We start from the raw sequence: 19,465 nt of genomic DNA, 5'->3' as shown, positions 1-19,465 counted from the left end.
CTAACTAGATAGAATACACATAACCCAACAATAAAATACACATAGACCAGCACAAGATAAAAGCAATGATATGAGCAATGATTAAAGTTATCATAAAATCCATAACAAGGACCAGAACTGTCGTGAGTTGAGCCCTCTCTAAAAACTGTCAAAATGAAAATATGGTAAGTAAAAGTGACTAGAAAAATAACTAGGAAATGAAAATTGTATCTCCTTTAACACAAAAACTCAGCTTTAAAGTTGATGTCCTTCAGTCACAGAGTCACTGCTGCATAAATAAAGCCATTGCAGTTTTGGTTAAATTACAGTGTTTTACAGTTTCTAGGTCATTATATCTCTTAATGTGTTCCTGACAGTTTGTATCTTACCTGTCACTGTATGCAGCAGCTGTGGCAGCAGTAGGCTGGGCATATCTGTAGGCAGCGTAACCACCCTGGAAACACACACACACACACACACACACACACACACACACACACACACACACACACCACACACACACACACACACAAAAACAAACACAAACAGAATTCAGTGTTATAGATACTCTTTTCTTAAACAGTTTTATTTTGAAAAACAGAAATCTTTGACTAAAAACTCTAATGAAAGTTCTATTAAAGAACCAGCTGCAAACAAGCATTAGTACACCCTTCATCAGTGAGATTTCATTCTTTTATTTTTTTATATTTTGTATTTTCACCACCATGACAGATCAGATCCTCCTGTTCATGGAATTGTATTATTATTTAGTTGTCCAGTTCCTTTAAGAAGATGCAGACTAAAGGTAGAAAGCACTTATGGTTGAGGAATACTGAAGTGTTTATTCAGCAATTCTGTCAGCCTAAAAGTAAAAACAACATACACTTCACAACATACACTTCACATACATTTTATATGTGAAATATTATATTTTAAATGAGAGTCATTCAGGCCAGCATGTTCTTATGTGCAAATGCATTACGTCCTCACACAAGCCATCTACTTTTTCTGTCCTGTTCTCTCATTTTTCTGACTAGATATACAAATCAGTCTTATATACTGCCAACCATCTATAAGTTTTTAATTGTTGAATGTAACTCTTCCTACAGCCCTGGTGAAAGCAACCAATTAGCTCCCTGAATTCCCCAAATGAACTGAGCTGCTGAGCTTGCTGACTGATCTATAGGTCAGTCAGAAAAAAAATAAAGAGGCATGATGTCGGTGGCAGTAACAGGACTTGTGTCTGAAGACAAGGTGCTCAGTAACAGCTGTGTCAGAGTGTGTGAAAAGACAGCAGAGGACTGTAAATGAACAGTTTTGAGCCGGGAGCACTTAAGCCCATCAGCCCAAATGAAAAGCACAAAGAAGCTCAGAGTGGGGAAACAAAAACATTGACTCCCAACCATACTAATACAATCCAATCAAATACCCACCTAAGAAAGCCTACCTTTGTAAATTTGGTGAGTCTACCAGTTACAGCAGGTGACAACTCAAGTCTCTGACAGTTGTACTACTAAATCAATATTTAACTATCATTTCTTGCTTGCTTTTGAATGTGCATTCTGTAAGTCTCAAAGATGCCAGATTTCTTTTGGCGTATGTGGGAAGCCATGTAGTGTTTGACAACACCATGTCACTCTGTAGTGCTAACATACTGCTGTATACAGCATGGGCGTATTGTTTAGTGTCACCATTACAGTGTCTGCTTATATAATCAGTGAATACAGCACCATCTCCTGACCTGCCAGATCAGTTCTCTCCTCAACACATCACAAGTACAAATTAATACTCACCAACAAGTGTAGACACATGCACACACATGACATGCCAGCAGCAGTGAGCCGCCATATAAATACGTAAACATACAAAAATATGTGTTGTTCCTACAGGTTTGTTACAGAGGTTAACAAGAAATGTTAAAGCTGCACTAATCAAGATTTTCAAATGATTATCTGTGATGTGTAAGATGTTGCTCTGTGATGAACCCACAGCAAATCATCAACATTGCTCTTCAGATTTTTAGCCTCTTTTAGATGATAGTTCTGCTCTCAATAACTAAACAAAGCTCTAAAAAGCAACTGCACTCTTCCTGCTCAGCAGCATCACTACAGATGAGTAATAATATTGCTCTGTGTCTGCTGGATATTTTCTGACACATTTGCTGTTGCTCTTAATCTTAATATTATTTTAACCTCATTCATAAAGGACACATGTTCATGTTTTGGTCATACTGGTAAGTGTAGTGGCTGAGACAGTTCTGTGCACTGCAACTGGAGTGCAAATGTTACCTTTCATTTAGCATTTTAAGCCTTTATTGGAGAGGAGACAGCAGAGGCAGATGGGATGGGAGGTGGGGAAAGGCATGCAACACAGGTCCCAACTCAAACTAGAGTCATTGCCATTACTCAGTGCCTTAAACCCCCTGGCTATCATAGCAGGCACTCCCAATCCAAACTGATGAACCTAACAGCAGAGTTTTACTAATCAGTAGCAGGTCAGATGCAAGTCAGACTGGAGTCATGAACATGAAACTGGACTTGACAAAATCTAAAAATTCACAACACAGCTTTGAACTTAACACCAGTCACTTCTGACTTCCCTGGGCACGATGACAGTATGCTGTGGTCAACAAAAAATGTAAATGTGAAACATTTTGGTGTCACAGGAATACACAACTGCACTAAGACATGCTGGGTTTGTTTGAAAGTTATAAATACAAATTCGAAAAAGTTTTGATTCTTTTTTTGTATATTTATTATTCTAATTGTTCTCTGACTCACCTGGTACATAATGACATATTTAGGATTTGAACTTGATTCAGCACTTGGTTGTCTTGGTTGGACTTTAGTGTGACTTGCAAAAACACTGACTTGTCTGCTCCCTCTGCCACCATGGGTAAAACTTCAGGAATAGCTGCATCTGTTCATTTATTTCACCCACCACTTTTGTATCATGGCTGATTTTTAGTCTTACCCTTTTTAAAGGTATGTTAAGATGTAAGCAGTTATATTACAGCTTTCAGTTTTCACTGAGAGCCAGTAGACTGCTGGCTGTAAATGGCACATGGCTGAAAACCCCTGCTTTAATTTATCATAAAACAAAAGCCATTTTTCTCCCTCTTAGGCTCAGTGACAACTCCAGCACTTCTCACATCATTTCACCTTCCACCCTTCCACGCTCTGTGACTGAGACACTGTGTCTGTCCTGACATGAGCAATGTATTATTACCACTATAAACTGTGGAGGCGAGTAAGTGATACTTAGTGCGTGTGATGATGGGCTGTGGCAGAAAGATGAACAGGTTGGCCTGTGTTAGTCACCAGCCACTGTGGACTGTCACTCCTGACTGAGTGACTAATGGCAACCCTACAGCTCTGTGTGCAGGTGTGTGTGTGTGTGTGTGTGTGTGGTGTGTGTGTGTGTGTGTGTGTGTGTGCAACTTGTGTTTGGGGAGAAGACTAATAGTTGGTGTGTGCATAATATGGCCACTATACACACACACATACAAACTCTCATGGAGGGAATGTTCCTAATCCATCACATTTGTCGATTCACTGACTTCCAGTATTTTTGGCCACGAGGCTGCAGGCCTACACTTATGCAGTGGCACTGTCTTCAAGCAACTAAATAAAGATAAAATCCTCATTGCTACAGACACCGTTGTGTCTGTTGTGTGACATCTGGACTGAAGACTGAATTCTTTGGCCTCCATGAACAAATTATCCTATCCTAAAGGCAGGTAAGAAAACATTGGGGAATAGCACATGACATAACTTACCCTACAACAATAAAAGTTCATTCATAGTAATGTAACACAGATTCCATCAGCATAGGACAACAGAGTCATGTCAAATGACTTGTAGGGGTGGGGAAGCCTGTGCTGAACTGAGCCAAGAGTAATTATGACCATCCAAGTTATGCTGGCACAACATGAATGGTTTTCTACTGGACAGCAAGGGAAGATAAAAGTAGTAGTTTGCCTTGATGATGTGTGCTGGTTTGCAGAAAATGCAATAAGAGTCTGGTGGGAATGGGGGTGGGGTATTACACCCATTTACCCGCTGTATATACTGTATCTGTGCAGGAAGTGCATTTCATTGACGGTTGCTTAACACTGATCATGTGACTGTGCATCATGAATGCATGAAGCTCTGAGTTTGCACTGGCCAGAGAAGAGGAGAAATTAGATGATAATTGATGATCTGCCCCCAGTGTGAGCCTCTTTCAAATAATGGCCACTATTAACAATATTTCCTTTTTTTCATCAACATTTCCCTTTTCTATCTTTTCTTTTTTCTCTTATCTAATTTGCTATTGGGATGAATTGACTGAACTCACTTCTTAGGTAGTTCTTTTTCAATAAACATAAACACTGCGTCAGGGGCTCTCGATCCCTGTGCTAATGAATATCAAATGTTGTGACTGCAGCATGGCAATCAATCCCTGTGGCAGGCAGGGTATAAAGGCTAATGGGGAGGCAAGGAGGTCGAATGTTATGGGAGCTATCGAGGGCACCTCCTCCACACACGCACACACACGCACGCACACACGCACACACACACACACACAGTGCATCATTAGCCTGACGCTCCCTGGAGCTTCCACCATGCTATCTATTGTTCACTATATCAATATTAGCGCTTTAAATGCTGTTTTAAAAATGGACTAAACCTGTGTTTTTAGATGTTGTTATACACTAATGCTGTTCAATTTTAAATCACTCTGTTTTTTTACATTTCTGAGGGCCTTTCTTAAACCTACCATGATGACTGTGTTTCACAAAGTGGGCTCAGTGTTATCTAACATTTCGATAAGTTTGTCTGAGTTCTGATTCATGACACCACCCTGGATGGACTCCAGTTAAATGACTGTGGTCAGACCTGTTTATTTATTTATTATTAGTCATAGTAGTAGTAGTAGTAGTAGTAGTAGTAGTAGTATGATTTTTAACATTTCCTCTTAGCCATGCTTGAGATGTGTAAATATTTACCAACATGAAGAGTCAGAGCAGAGAGAGTGAGGACAGTCAAGTCACACACACCAATACAACGTACAGGCTTGCTGAATCCAAACCTCAGATGTTACTTGGCATCAAGATCAAGATGTGTTTTACAAGACAGGCCTAATGAAAACTGAACACATATGCACAGATGATAATGCTGCTCTGATTCACAGCTGATCAGTTCAGTTTGTGATTCTAACATTCTCATGAGTAAATTAGAAAGCTGAGTCTGAAGATAGTTTTCCTTTATATTGATTACACAGTTTTATTTTCAAACATTATGTATTTTCCAATGTACTAATCAAACGTATGTTACATCGTTTATTAATCAAATAATTATCAATTAAAATAACAGTGTAAAATAACTGTAATTAAAATGTTCATCTAAACCATGTGATCAGTTTACTATATGGTTTATTATTACACAACAAGCAATGTACTGTGTGCATACACACTGAATAATAAATGGTAACCTAGACAATCCAGGTTCCAATGTAACATTCAGAGTAAGTAGGGAATTATAATTCTCCCTGTAAAACCAGTAAATGAGCCTTGTATAAAGATAATTTTGTCAAAGATGCAGTCCTTGTTTTTGTTAATTTGTGTTTGAAACTGTGAAATTATCTTAAAAGAGCTGCTAGCCATTTTATCTACACAGCAAAATTTCATTTCTATATTTCTTTCAACATATTTATTTGTTCAGTAGACAAAAAAAAAGTTCCTGCCACTTTCATCTTTACATTTAACCATTTTTTTTATGAAATAATTTTTTCTCTGTATGAGGAAATGTTACCAAGAACACACTGTGGTCTATGAGCTACAGTGTTGCAATTCATTCACATCATTTCATTATTCTTATACAGGCAGATTACTGCAGAATGGTTCCATTAAAAAAAAGAAATAATGTATTTACCAAAACACTTTTTCTACTGTAGGTGTTCTTTCAGACACTGACCTTCACTGAGACCATTTAGCTTCACTGTCAGTTACATTTCATATTACAGTACAGTGGACTAAATATGTGAGTGAATGGTTTGGCACACAGTGCATTAGAGTAAGAGTCTGGTGCTCTTTCTGTTTATTGAATCAAGAATCAGCTCTGAATTGTGACTCATCTTTCCATTTTGAATAATTTTCTCACCCCTGTGTTGCTGTGTACGTGTTTATAGATTTAGCCCTTTCGCACCTGTAAAAAACACATTTATGTGCCTGTTATTTGTTACAATGCAGCTTTTGTGTCTTTCTCACAGTGCCTGTTGATGTTTCTAGCCTATAGTCTCTTTGCTGAGGCCAATCTGAACTGCAGGCTGTGACATGACCAGTTATCTGCTCCCCCAGCTGAGGGTGAAGCCATGTATGAGTACAGAAGGTTGGGGGCTTGCATGTGCGTAGCAACAGGGGCAAAGACGGAGATGGCGGTGTAGCATGCAATGTCATACCAGTAAATAATACTTACATAAATATCTGCACCATAAAATCCATCCTGGTAAACAACACTGCAGAGGATGCAAACACAAACAAACAGACAAACACACAATAAAACAAAAACATCCATATTAGTGCATGTTGACATGCAGGCACTGGGCTAGCTACCAACCAACCCCTCATCTCCTCAATCCAATAAACAACCAAAAAACAAACAAACAAAAGACATAAGAGAGGCAGAGGCAAAGGGGAAATACAGCAGGCACCCCCCTCTGCTCTCTAATGGCTGGATAAGGAGGCTGGGAGGGTCCAAAAGGCTCTCTCACTAGGTTTGTGCTGCAGCATCAGAGAGTTGATTTGATTTTTATTTTTCTTAATCAAAAATAGAAGTTAAAGTCATACTCAGTGACATGTTTGTAGCATGATGCAAAACACTGGGGAGAGAAAAGGAAAAAAAAAAAAAACAATTTCCTCACCATATTTTCATTCAAATACATTCATACAAACTCAACCTCTAAATATGATTTGGATTTATGTTGCTCTTTTTTTCACTTACATTGTTACAGTGTATTTAGTTCATGTGTTTGTCTGTTCCTGAAAATGAATTTGCATCATATTCTAAAGGTACTGTGAAGATTTTTTTTTTTTTTTTTTTTTTTTTTACAACAAACATGAAGCCTTGTGTTTTTGAGCAGTTTGAACTTGACAAATTGAATACGATCCAAAGTCTCTTAATTTTCAAAATGGACAACAGTGCTTTTGTTGACCATGGTTATCCAGTTATCTTTGGGCTTAAGTCAGGAGCACCAGCTAACCTCCTTCAGAGGATCAGATCAAAACCTGCCAACAGCCTGACCAATGACCAACCAGATCACTGGAAAAACTAAGTCATCATCAGGATCCTGACATGGACAAAAGGGTTTACGAGTAAAAAACAACAATATATATTTGTATAGGTCAGTAGAATCATTTTGCTGCTCCTGGCCTTCCATGTGTTCACTCTGGTCTCAACACAGAACTTCTAACAAACAGAGGGAACATTTACCACACTAAATAAAAAACATAATGATGTTTCAAGCTGCATTGTAACTGTGCAAAGTTTCTTCAATTCTGCATTTACTCTTTTATTCTACCACTGCACTTCAGAATGACTTGAGGAGACTTTGTGATGATAATTGGCAATAAAAACCATGTCCTCTGTTGTCTTTCATTTGAATATTGATCCTCACAGTGTTAAATATTCCCCATATTTGTGAATGTTATATTTCAATCACAATGACCTTGTCAGGCATTAACTTCTTTTCTCCTCTCTCCTTTGCTTTGACAGAGAGGAGTAAAAATTACTTTTATATATATATTTTTTGTGCATCACACACACACTCTCTCTCTCTCTCACACACACACACAGCTATAGACTGGAGAATGTACAATTAACTGCACCAGGTGAAAACCATGGTTCATGACAGCAGTTATCCAGGATCACAAAATGTGACCTCTATAGAAAACTAAATAAGCAATAATCAAAGTAAAAACTCTGTGTTTGTCAGTCAGTTCTATTTAAACCACACACACACACACACACAATGACCAAACATTCCTATATGTGTCATCAGATTTTGATTGAAATGCTGCTGAAGCCTGATTGGTGCAGTGTAGTATGTGACTTCACATCTTTCTAGCTGAGTCTTGCCCACTTTAACCCAGTGAGAAAAGCAGGGAGAAAAACAGCAGAGACAGAAATCTGTGGTGAGTCAACCCAACCTGTCATAACTCTTGCAGAAGACAGTGTGTTGATGTGCACCACTCATCATAAGAAGCTAACTGAGAAAATGTGTTTTCAAGGCTTTTACTCCACTAACTTAGTGTTAAGCTTCTATAAAAATTGGTGGGATTGCAAGAGAAAATGAAGCAGCAGAGACCGACATGTCCTTTAATCTTGTATGGGTCAAATTCAAAAAACACTAAGTCAGATGTCATGTCTGAAATCAATCCCTACTTACCACACAGTGCACTATACTGTCTGTATACTATACTGTCTGCCATTTTATGTGTATAAATGAAACCACTATATGACACTCTCACAAATTCTGCAGTTGTACAAAAAGTGGTAACAACCCCACAGTGCAGTACGGTGTATTATATAAATGCAAAAATTGAGCGATATTACAGCAGACAGCGATGACATCATGATGATGAATTGTGAGTGTTTAAAACCTCAACTTAGTGCTCACTACCGAGAAAACTACTACTGATACAATGCATGACAAAGAAATCTAATCATCTAATCATAATTTCATTACTGTGTGTATTTTTCCTCTCTTGTCTGATCTACAGTGGAACCTCTTGTCTCATGATATGAAAGCACTGTATGACCATTTGTGCTTAACATAACAACCTTCCTCTCTGTGCAGTGTAAGCATGTGTGTGTGTGTGTGTGTGTGTGTGTGAGTGAGAGAGAAAGAGAAAGCATTCCACATCTCGCCTCCAATAAAACGAGCAGGATGCTGCTGCATTTAACAGGAAGAGCTTCTCAGAAGACCAAGCTTCCAATTTCACCAGCCATCAGACTCGTTTCACACCGTTTGTGCCAGCTCTGATAATCAATAACATTGCAAATGTCAAGGTGGCCCAGAGAGCTCTTTCACTCATTAAAATGTGTTCTGTGAGACTGCAGCACAGCCACATGCACATATTGGCTTATTGATACTATAGGATGTCATGTCAGGCCCTCTTAAAGACATGAAGGAACATTTTATGGACACACACACACACACACACACAAACCAAACTTGGTCTCCTAGCTGTGCCACAGGATTTATTTGGAGTCGCCTCATCGCCACTTGAGACGGACAGTTTTAATAAAAATACATCACGGTCCACATTAATAATTCACCATCTGACTGCCACCAGGGCAATTAAGTGGTGCAGCAGCGTTAATGAAAGTACAATCTGTAGCACATATCTCTTTGTCAGGACCGTGCTCCAGTGTTCTCTCAAACACCTATCTTCCTTATCCTATGTGACGGTTCATCTGCTGCTAGGGCTTCTCACAGTGACAGTGTTGTCAGTTGGAGGAATGAATAGTACCAGCACCGATGGAAAACAAACAGGAGCACCCACGCAGCTACTTTAAACTATCTGTGTTGGATGGAGGGTGTATTGTACTGGCTTATTTCCATTTCCTAAACTAATAAATAATCTACCATATGTATACATGCCTTAATTAGAAACAGGCTTACATTAGAGATGGACCTACATTTCTTATTTTCTCCTGTTTTATAAGCTATTTTATAACTTCCTGCGTGTTATCTTGATTATAATGTACACATAATGTACACAGTACTAACTCCATCAAGTCATGTCATATCTACCACTCTGCTGCTCTTACTTTCTCCTTTTAATAGAAGTATTGCCATCAGTTCTCAGCTACTTTCAGTACTATATTTGTTAAGAAGTGTTGTGTGGTATGTGTTTAAGGAATGCATATTATGAATTTACACAAGAGTTGCTATAGAGTTAATAGGGTAAATCCAACTTTCTATCTTTTATAAGCCTTTATTTGTTTGTGTCAGCCATTATTATTTCAGAATATTTCATTATTATAATACTTGCTTTTATTTGAGAAGTAACTATAAGCGTCAAAGATTCACATGCAAAGTGTAGTCTTCCTGTAAAATAGGTCAAATTACAACCAGTAGCCTATTACAACCTATGGTTAAGCTTTATTGTGAAATGACATCTAGCAGTCATGTGAAACATCATCAGCCAATTAGGAAGGAGGAAGGAGCAAACTGGGTTGATACGAAGTCTGCATAAGGAGGAGGTCAGGTGGGACAGATGGATCAGCAATCATTGTTTAACCTTAACCATGTTTTTTTTATTATTGTAACCATGATCTTCTGACCAACAGTGGTGCTTTAACCTTAACACAGTACTTTCCCTTTAATCCAAACCATGATCTAACCAAATAGTTTTTGTGCCAAATCTAACAAAACCTTTACCATAGCACTGTCACATCATAGAGGATTATTATTATTATTTATTTTTCAACTGGGATTTATTAGTATTATATATTATATACTATAAGTTTATTTTGAAGCATATCTCCTATCACTGGGGAATAATTCACAAAGTGCATGTGATCATATCAAGGATCAATATGGTTGTTCAGGTTGACTTGCACATTACTTAATAATGTGCAATATAGTTTTATTGCAGATTATTTATTCAGTTATTTATTCAAATATTATTATCTGGCTGCTTGTTCTGTGTCCAATGTTTTAGTCAATATCCTAAGTTTTTATGTTTGCACCATAGAATGGCAATTTGAATTCTGTTGTATGCACCTACAATGGCAATACATTCAGTTTCTGATTCTGGAGGATGTGTTGGAAAGTACAAGTGCTGTGCAAGGACCAATCTGACAAGAAAACGTTAATACATATGCTGTTGTGTTTACACATTGCATAGCATATGTAAAAAAAAAAATAAATAAAATAAAATAAAAAAAATGAACAAACAAAATAAAAAAGAGTGCATAGTAAACTATGCTTTTTGTAAGCTTGTATATGTTGTTTTCCTTGGTACGAACAAAAAAGCCCATGTTGATGTTAAGAGAAAACTGTTGTAATTTTTGTTTTAAAAAAGGTATGTTAAATTTTATTAAATAAAACAATGTTTCAGTCCACCTATTCAAATAGTAAATTTACAAAAAGTTAAATAAAAGTTAAATAGGTTTTTACACTTTGCTAAGTTAGAAAAGTTGATGAAGTTCAGTGGAAACAGTAAGTAAAACATGACCTACATGAAACATGTGACTGAAATTGACTGAATTATTGAAGCTACCACTCCACTGAAGAGAGCAAAAACAGTTGCAGATAAAAAAAAAAAAAAAAAAAAAAAAAAAAAAACATCTGATATGTTTGGACCTATTAGAATCCATGTCACTCATAATATAGAATAATAGAGTAGTGGATGAAGAGGCACATTTAATTGCACAGTCTTTTGTGACTATCTGGAAGCTTAGTTAAAAATTTGTGCTGCATTTGGATTTAAACCTGACTAGTGTGAGCAGGAGAGAACAAATCCTATCTGCTCCCATCCTTAAATAGATTCCCAGCCAGCCTCCTTAGTGTCCATTTGCTTGCAGTCATAAAGAGCAAAATAAATAAAAAGAACCAACAGAATAATGGCAAATCAGATCTGACTGCCCACAATACACAGCTCTCCTTGGCTTGTGTCCAGAGCATCCAGCCATGGAGGGTCAGCCAGAGCTGCTGCTGGGGCTGGGAAGATGTTTTTTGGTTTGTTTATTAGTCCCCCCCCCCTCTTTTTTGGGGCAACTGAGTAAATTCCAAATGTGGACACAAAGTGGAGGGCCTCCAATTTCTCCATGAAGATAACCTTGGTCAATGACACCACAGTACAAGGTCAAATTGACAAGTCATTTCTCATGAGTCCGTGCAAAGGCACATGTCCTGGAGCATGCCTGTTGGTTGATTGAGCATGCTGTGGAAGTGGGAGAGTATGTTATCGCTGTGAGGCGAGACTGGCATGCATCGCTCCGCTGACTCTGAGCACAGATATTCAGGACTTGCCATTGGATAAGGAAGAGAGAGACCAAAGTGGAAGAAATGACAAGAGGACAAGAGTGAGAAAGGATGCTCACCCTCCATAAGCTGGGATGTGGGGAGGCGGAGCGGCCGCCCTGAATGTGTTGTATACGGTTCGTCCTCGACCCCGTAGGTGGGCTCCTCTGTACGCTGCTGCTGCACTGGCTGCTGGGTAGGGAAAACCTGGTACTGGAGACAGAGAACAGAAAATGATGCATACCTTTGGTGATGTCACAAAATCCCCAAAACAAATACACAATTTCTGCTTACAACAGATTATTTAAGTAGTGTTCAGTGCATGGTATAGCACAAAGAACACCTGACATTACCATTTGAATCCTGGAGAGAATGTGTAAAATGCTCTCCTGTTTCCAGGAAAAAAGAACAGAAACAGAACAGAAAGAATAAAGAAAGAGTGGCAGTGGAGTGGAGCTATTGCAGTGGTATTGTTATTAACTTATCATTAATCTTAATGGGGGGCGACTGACACAAAGCTTAATTTGAGAGCTGGGGTGAATGAAGGTTGAGAAGGAGATCGAGGTGCCATTTCCAACCCTAATTATACATCTCTTCCAAAAGGAGATCTAATAAAATGCTAATAGAAACAGTGAATCATTCATTGACCTGATGAAAAATGGAAGGTTTGAGCCAAAGGATAAGAGTTTCTCAAAGAGAGACAAGGAGAGGAGTGAGGCTGGTAATTGTTCCTATTCATCTTTTGTCACCTTGATTTTAGGGCCAAGTGGCCTGGAGACCCTTAAAGTCACATTGATGACTCTTCCCAACACTACTCCACTCTGCTGTTGATTCAGCCTAAATGAGAAATGTGCTGGGTATATACAGATGGGGAACAAGGACTTAAGGATATTATTGAGTACCATCCTTTGAAAACCCTGATTAATTGCATTAAACTGGTTCTTCAACAAACAACCATAACCCTCTGATACTAAAACCCTGTCAACTCTGAAAGACAAGGTAGCTGAAGCAGAGCAGAGAGTGAGCAGAATTAAGGTGAATTACATGATGCTGCAACTAAACTTTCCATCGTGGAGGGGATAAAATGTCAAAAGTGGATCATTGTAACAATCATGTCCAGTTTAAGAAGAGATTTTCTGTGCAATATTCTACACAGATCAACCACAGCATTAAAAACGCTAACAGATGAAATGAATAACATTGATTATCTGGTTACAATACAATGTGTCGCTGGGAAACCATGGGTCTTTCATTCATCTGGATGTTACTTTGACACGTACAATCCACCTAAACATTGTTGTAGACCAAGCACACCCCTAATGGCATCAAAACCCCCAGCAGGACAATGCTCCCACCACACCACAAAAACTGCTCAGAAACGTCTCGAGGAACACAAAACAAGCACCCAAGGAGTTGACCTGGCCTCCAAACTCCCCAGATCCAGCATCTGTGGGACTGGTCTAATATTGTGTAGGTCCCCCTCATGCTGCCAAAACAGCTCTGATCCATTAGGGCAGTGGCAATGGACCTTTTGGGGCTTGTGGATTGTAGGGTTGGGCCTCCATGGATCTGGTTTGTTCTAGTGCATCCCACAGATGCTGGATTAGATTGGGATCTACTTTGGAGGCCAGGTCAACACCATAAGCTCTTTGTTGTGTTCCTTAGATTCTGTTCAGTTTTTGTGGTGTGGTGAGAGCATTGTCCTGCTGGGGGGAGGGCCCTGCCATTGGGGAGTGTCGTTGCCATGTTACTGAACTGCTTAACCTGAATGCTACGCAAAAGTCTGTTGAACGAGGTGGGTGGAAAATTATCAGCCTGTCAAGATGGGGCTATTTTAAACCAAAAGTCTGACGGTAGTATAACACAAGATCCATATGAGATTAATGAAAACTTTAGAGACGCTACACATCTTATAGTCATTGCACTTCTGAAAATATGAAGGATTTCTTCAATATTCTGTTAGCCTAACTGAGTAGAGGGCATGCTTAGATGCTGGCATTACATCAGAAGATTTAATAGCACACAGAGTTTGTGTGCTATTGATTCTCTCAAACATAGAAAGTCCTCAGGTCTTGATGGATTTCCTGTTAAGTTTACAATTTTCACAACATTCGATCCATTTCTATGGATTCCTTGAATGAACCATTTCTATGAACCGCCTTCAAGAAAAATATGCTCCCTCCTTCTATTTGTGCTGTGGCCATTACTTTGCCATCGGAAGAACAATCACCCACTCCATTGCTAAATGTTGATTATGAAATCATTGCAAACATGTTAACTGCATGTTTGGAATCAGTGATATCTAATCTCATTCATCCTGACCAATCAGCTTTCTGTGCAGGGTTGTCTATTTTCAGACAATATATGTGTTTAACACTTTTTCCCATACTATTACACCACTGGTGACCATTTTGTGGACACTAAAAAAGCTTTTGACAGGATTGAATGGAATTTAGTCTAAAGACAAGATATTTCATTTTGACCCTGTTCACTTCATGGGTCCAAGGCAATAATTAATACAAACAAACAATATTCTGCTCCTTTCAGTCTATCTCATGGAACAATATAGGGCTGCCCACTGTCTCCATTACTATTCACCCAGCCACTATAATTAGATCCCATGACCAGATACAAAGTATTAAAATCAGAGATGACATACATGTAATTTTTTTGTATACTGATGACATTTTGCTTTACTCTCAATTCCAGCACTTTTTTACACTGCTAAATCTTTTTTGACAGTGTGTCTGGCCATAAATTGAGTTGTTCAGAAACATAGGTTATGCCATTCTCTAACTATGACTATGAAGTGAACTGGATGCAACTTCAACTTATATAGAAAGGATGAGCCTGCTGCCCATCTCCCTTATTAATTGAATTAATGTGATTAAAATGTATATTTTATGTAAATAAATGAAGGAATGTAAACACAGTTACTGTGTAGAATACAAAGCACCATCTGGGCTGAACATATACAACACATGCATATAGAGCTGCAGAGGTGATAACAATGGGTGAAATCCAATGCTCAAATACAAAATCAAAACTTATGGTGTAGGTACCCATGGTAAGACTACAATTAGCCCCTTGTGTTGAGTATAAATCCAGCTTAACTAACTTGCCTAATCAGAGGGAGGAGCTGTGTAACAGCAAAGAGGACAGCTTTCTGACATACAAAAGTGCTTGACTGTGGACAGAGGTATATATTCATTCATTCATTGATGACATGCATGTCTGTGAACTGTGGGAGGAAGCCGTAGAGAACCCATGGAGACACATAGAAAAGCCCTGGGCTCGAACCCAGAACCCTCTTGCTGCGAGGTGACAGAGCTAACCACTGCACCACCATGTTGCCAGAGCAGGACATTAAAAGGTATGAAATATATTTTCACATAAATAAACATTTTTTTAGATGATGTAATCTAGATGTAGTCTTAATCTGCTCTTCTATCAAAACATCTGAACCAATTAACCACAAGAGCAGGTCCTGGCATCTATCATGAATGGCTTTAATAGCCTATTAGTAACATAATAGAACAAATTACTAATACAGAAAAAACCTGAAAAGCTTGTACACTCTTCGCACATGTGCACACACACAAAATACACACACGCCCCCAATGGCATTTTGGGTTCTTAAAAGGTGAGACAAAGGTAAATCAATACAAAGCCATTTTGTAATTAAAAGAACGTGGGGGTGAATTAGGCAAACGACTGTCTGGAGAAATTGAAAATATTGATTTTAATTTACAAAATATATTTCATACCTTTTAATGTCCTTGCAGAAATGAACAATTAGATTTCCTTCTCTCTTGTCCTTTACTTTCCTTTATTCCTCCTCTCCTCCTTATCTGTCTTTGTTCCTCTTATCACAAAATCCAGGTATTTTTTCATCTTAATGGCCATGGTTAATGACAGGGTGGGGGCTGGGTGGTGGTTAAGGGTTGGTGGAGGTGAATGCAGAGATTGTGGATAGCTTGTGGATGGGGGTGTTGCAGAATGTATGTTTGTTTTGTAGCAGAGATGACAGTCTGTTGTTGCATTTGTGCGATTCAGCATAGTTCCCAGGCTATAAACAGACTTTGCCTGGTTGCATGTTGCTTGGAAGGAAAGCTAAGGAGGAAGAGGTGACGAAGGTTAAAATTAAAGAGGGGAAGGGTGTTGAGGAGAAGGACAAAATGAAGATGTTGAAAAAACTGAAGAACAAAAAGAATGAGGCGGAGAAAGATAACGACAAAGGAGATGGTGACAGATGGAGAAGGGCATGTCCTCTTACCTGCATAGAATTCTGGGCTGTAGACAGCGCTGACCACTGGATTTAACTTCCAGCCTGAAACAAGGCAGACAGTAAGACAAAGAAACAGACAAAGAGAAAGAGACAGACAAGGGAACAGTGTTTTACTGAGGTTAGTTACATACTCAGAATGCTCTGATTTCATTTTAATCTACCTGGGAATGTATTCATATATTTAGAGCACACTAAGTTCACATGAACTTTTAATCAACAGAGTGAACAATTTTACTTTTGCGGTTATGCTTCCTTTATGTTGTCTTTATTATAAACGTATTGTCTATATTATAGACCAAATAAAGTGTAAATATTAAATAAATATAAAAATAAAATCAGATACCAATTAAGTTCATATACAACTATGTTTAAAAGCTTTATTTAATTAAAATCCAGGCCTTAAAATGTCCTGTCAGAAACCTCTCCATGATGTCTCAAATGCAACATCTATGTTTCACTGTGGTCTATGGTCTATGGCTGAAATGTACAGATGGAAGCTAGCTTTCATTTGTAATGCATACATACAGTATTTACAGCGTCTATTTTCACTTTCAAGGGGGGTGAAAATGATATGATGTCACATAATTTCTAAACTCTACACTGAATCAAATTAGAGTTAATGTGGCTTTTTAGGTATCAATCAAAAGAAAAGAACACTTTAATGTCAAAGTGAAAACAGACTTCTATAAAGTCTAAATGAATTACAATATTTATAATATTAGAAGATGCACCTTTGGCAGCAACTGCACTTGATGAACTAACAGTTTGCATGGGGATCACAAGTGAACAGCTGTTTGCTGTTTTTTCTTTCCTAAATCAGTGTCTTAAGTGCTTAATTAATTCATTTCATTTATTGAAGCACTCATCTCCCTAGTATTCCTCAATTTTTGTTGTCTTTAGCAATGTTTTGGTGTCAAAATGTCAAAAAATGATAAAAAAGCATTATTTTGTTAATGCTTTTCTCTACATATTCTAATGATGACAGTGGTGAGTCACTGTTACAAACAGAGACAGTAAATTTATGTTAGCTTCCTGTCATAGCAACATAAATGTGCAGCACCTGGGTGTCAGGCTAAGTGCAAGGTAGCATTTTTTTGATAGTGAACAATTTAGAGGACAGTAGTTCTAGAAATTAAGCTACTGACTATGAGGAGTTTGTTTTGTGCCATTCATTGTGCCAATCAGATCATTTAAAAGCAAAACTGGAGTATGAGAATATTGACATGAGCATAGACGACATGGGTTCTGAATGGGACAATGATCAAGATATCACTCAGTTAGCTGTCCCAAGAGAAGTTAGGTCTGATGAGGGAATGTTATTATTATTATTATTATTATTATTATATTATTATTATTATTATATAACTGTATCCTCAACTGCCTTGACCATCATGAGTCAGCATTCTGCATTACTTTGTGCAATCAACATTTGGACCTGTGTTATTGGCATTTTTGTGAACACAGGTGTGCATTTGTTATTTCACCATGGAGCAAAAGCAGCACTGTGTCAAAGTCTGCAAGTATCTCCCTCAAAAGGGGCTTTATTGTGGAGAGTCATCACCACTGATGAGAACTGGATCTATAGCTATGACCCAGAGACAAAACAGCAGTCTTCACAGTGGAAGGGCCCACAAACGAAGATGCGTCATACTGGTCTTTTTCTTTGGAATTTGCAGGGTAGTGCATCATGAATGGAGGACATCTGGTGCATCATCTTGAACTGTGATGTGATGGTAATTAGGTACTCCATCATGACAACATGCCCACTCACAGCGTTTTTTGGCTGCACCAAGACAATCATTGTTTCCATCCTGCCCTATTCACTGCATTTGGCTCCTTGTGATGTCTTACTTTTCCCCAATATGAAGTTCAAGCTAAAAGGTTGTTGTTCTGACAGTGGAGGAGATCCATTGCATGTCACAGATAGTGCTTGATATGTTCATAGAACAAAACTTTCAGGGAGCGTTCCAAGAGTAGCAGAAGTCCTGGGAACAATATATAGCTGCAGAAGGTGACTACGTCAAACTGTTCAGCTTGTGGCCTCCAGACCCTCACCTTGGAACTAGGCAATGTTGTGCCAGAATTACCTACTATGATTTAACTGGACTCCAGGAGGTCTTTAGTCAGTTGGAAATTTTTTTTGTTGCCATCCCCCGACTTGAGCTTTTTAGTCACTTTTTGAAGAGTTGTTTGGGATGTCCTTTTATCTTCATGTTGAAGGATACTGACCGCAGATCCAGACTATTATGTGACTTGTCAAATCCTTTGGCTGCACCAATAATGATTCAGCATGTCCAGTTAAAGACGGTAAATACTTATGCAAACATCCATCCATCCATTATCTATACTGCTTATCCTTTAAGGGTTGCAGGGGAGCTGGAGCCGATCCCAGCTGACATTGGGCAAGAGGCAGGGTACACCCTGAACACGTCACCACTCTGTGACAGGCCTGACATATAGAGACAAACAACCATTCACACTCATTTTCACTTCACACCCATGGGCCATTTAGAGTGACCAATTAACCTGCATGTCTTTGGACTGTGAGAGGAAGTTTTGAGTACCCAGAAAAATGCAAATACATATTTTGTAATCAACACTGATTACTTTGTAGAGATCTGTTTTCACTTTGATTCAATGTTGTAAATCAATAAAAACATGCAACATACATTGAAAAGGCATTGTAAACATTAACTTGGACTTACCATTTGCATATGGGTTGACAGTCTTCTTATTTGTCATTACTCGGGCTGTTGCATTGTTGACCTACAGCAGGTAAAGAGAGGGCTACATAAGTTATGATATGTATATGTCAGTAGTAAGTGCTGTACTTGTTAGAGTAAATCTGCATGCAAAGTTTCCTAATGTTGTAAACAAGGAAAGCAGTACACTGTGTCATGGCAAACACCCATGTCACTTATGTGTTTTCAAAATTGCATTCAGAAACACTTAAAAACACATCCAAAACAAATCAGTTTTCTTTCTCATTTGCATATTTTCTGTCTTAAGACGATTTCCAGCATGCTCTCCCCAATTCTAGTGACATTTCAATAACATACAGACAAAAGTAAAGAAACAACAGATGCACTTGGCAAAATGATGTTTTGTAAATGGACAGATGCATGCGGTGGGGAAGAAAAGGAGGAGGAAAAAACAGACAAAGAAAATGTCAGTGGGGTAAGG

General features: G+C 38.4%; 1 protein-coding gene across 22 annotated transcripts in view; it reads right to left on the bottom strand.

Annotated features, from left to right (window-relative positions):
* Window positions 1-19,465, bottom strand: part of rbfox1 (RNA binding fox-1 homolog 1) — a 335,308-nt gene that overhangs the window by 16,485 nt on the left and 299,358 nt on the right. For 20 of the 22 annotated variants that reach the window (XM_051073944.1, XM_051073945.1, XM_051073943.1 and 17 more), the window contains 5 exons: window positions 18,988-19,048; window positions 16,271-16,324; window positions 12,075-12,207; window positions 6,438-6,477; window positions 369-433 (listed from right to left, as the gene is read on the bottom strand). In XM_051073944.1, coding sequence (XP_050929901.1) covers window positions 369-433; window positions 6,438-6,477; window positions 12,075-12,207; window positions 16,271-16,324; window positions 18,988-19,048 — 353 coding nt within the window. The remainder of the gene's footprint in view (window positions 1-368; window positions 434-6,437; window positions 6,478-12,074; window positions 12,208-16,270; window positions 16,325-18,987; window positions 19,049-19,465) is intronic. The other 2 variants (XM_051073950.1, XM_051073949.1) reach the window with 1 other exon arrangement.

The sequence above is a fragment of the Lates calcarifer genome, linkage group LG11, assembly GCF_001640805.2.
Source record: "Lates calcarifer isolate ASB-BC8 linkage group LG11, TLL_Latcal_v3, whole genome shotgun sequence".
In the NCBI taxonomy this organism is placed as follows: Eukaryota; Metazoa; Chordata; class Actinopteri; family Centropomidae; genus Lates; species Lates calcarifer.
This window is presented reverse-complemented; position numbering and strand designations above follow the sequence as displayed.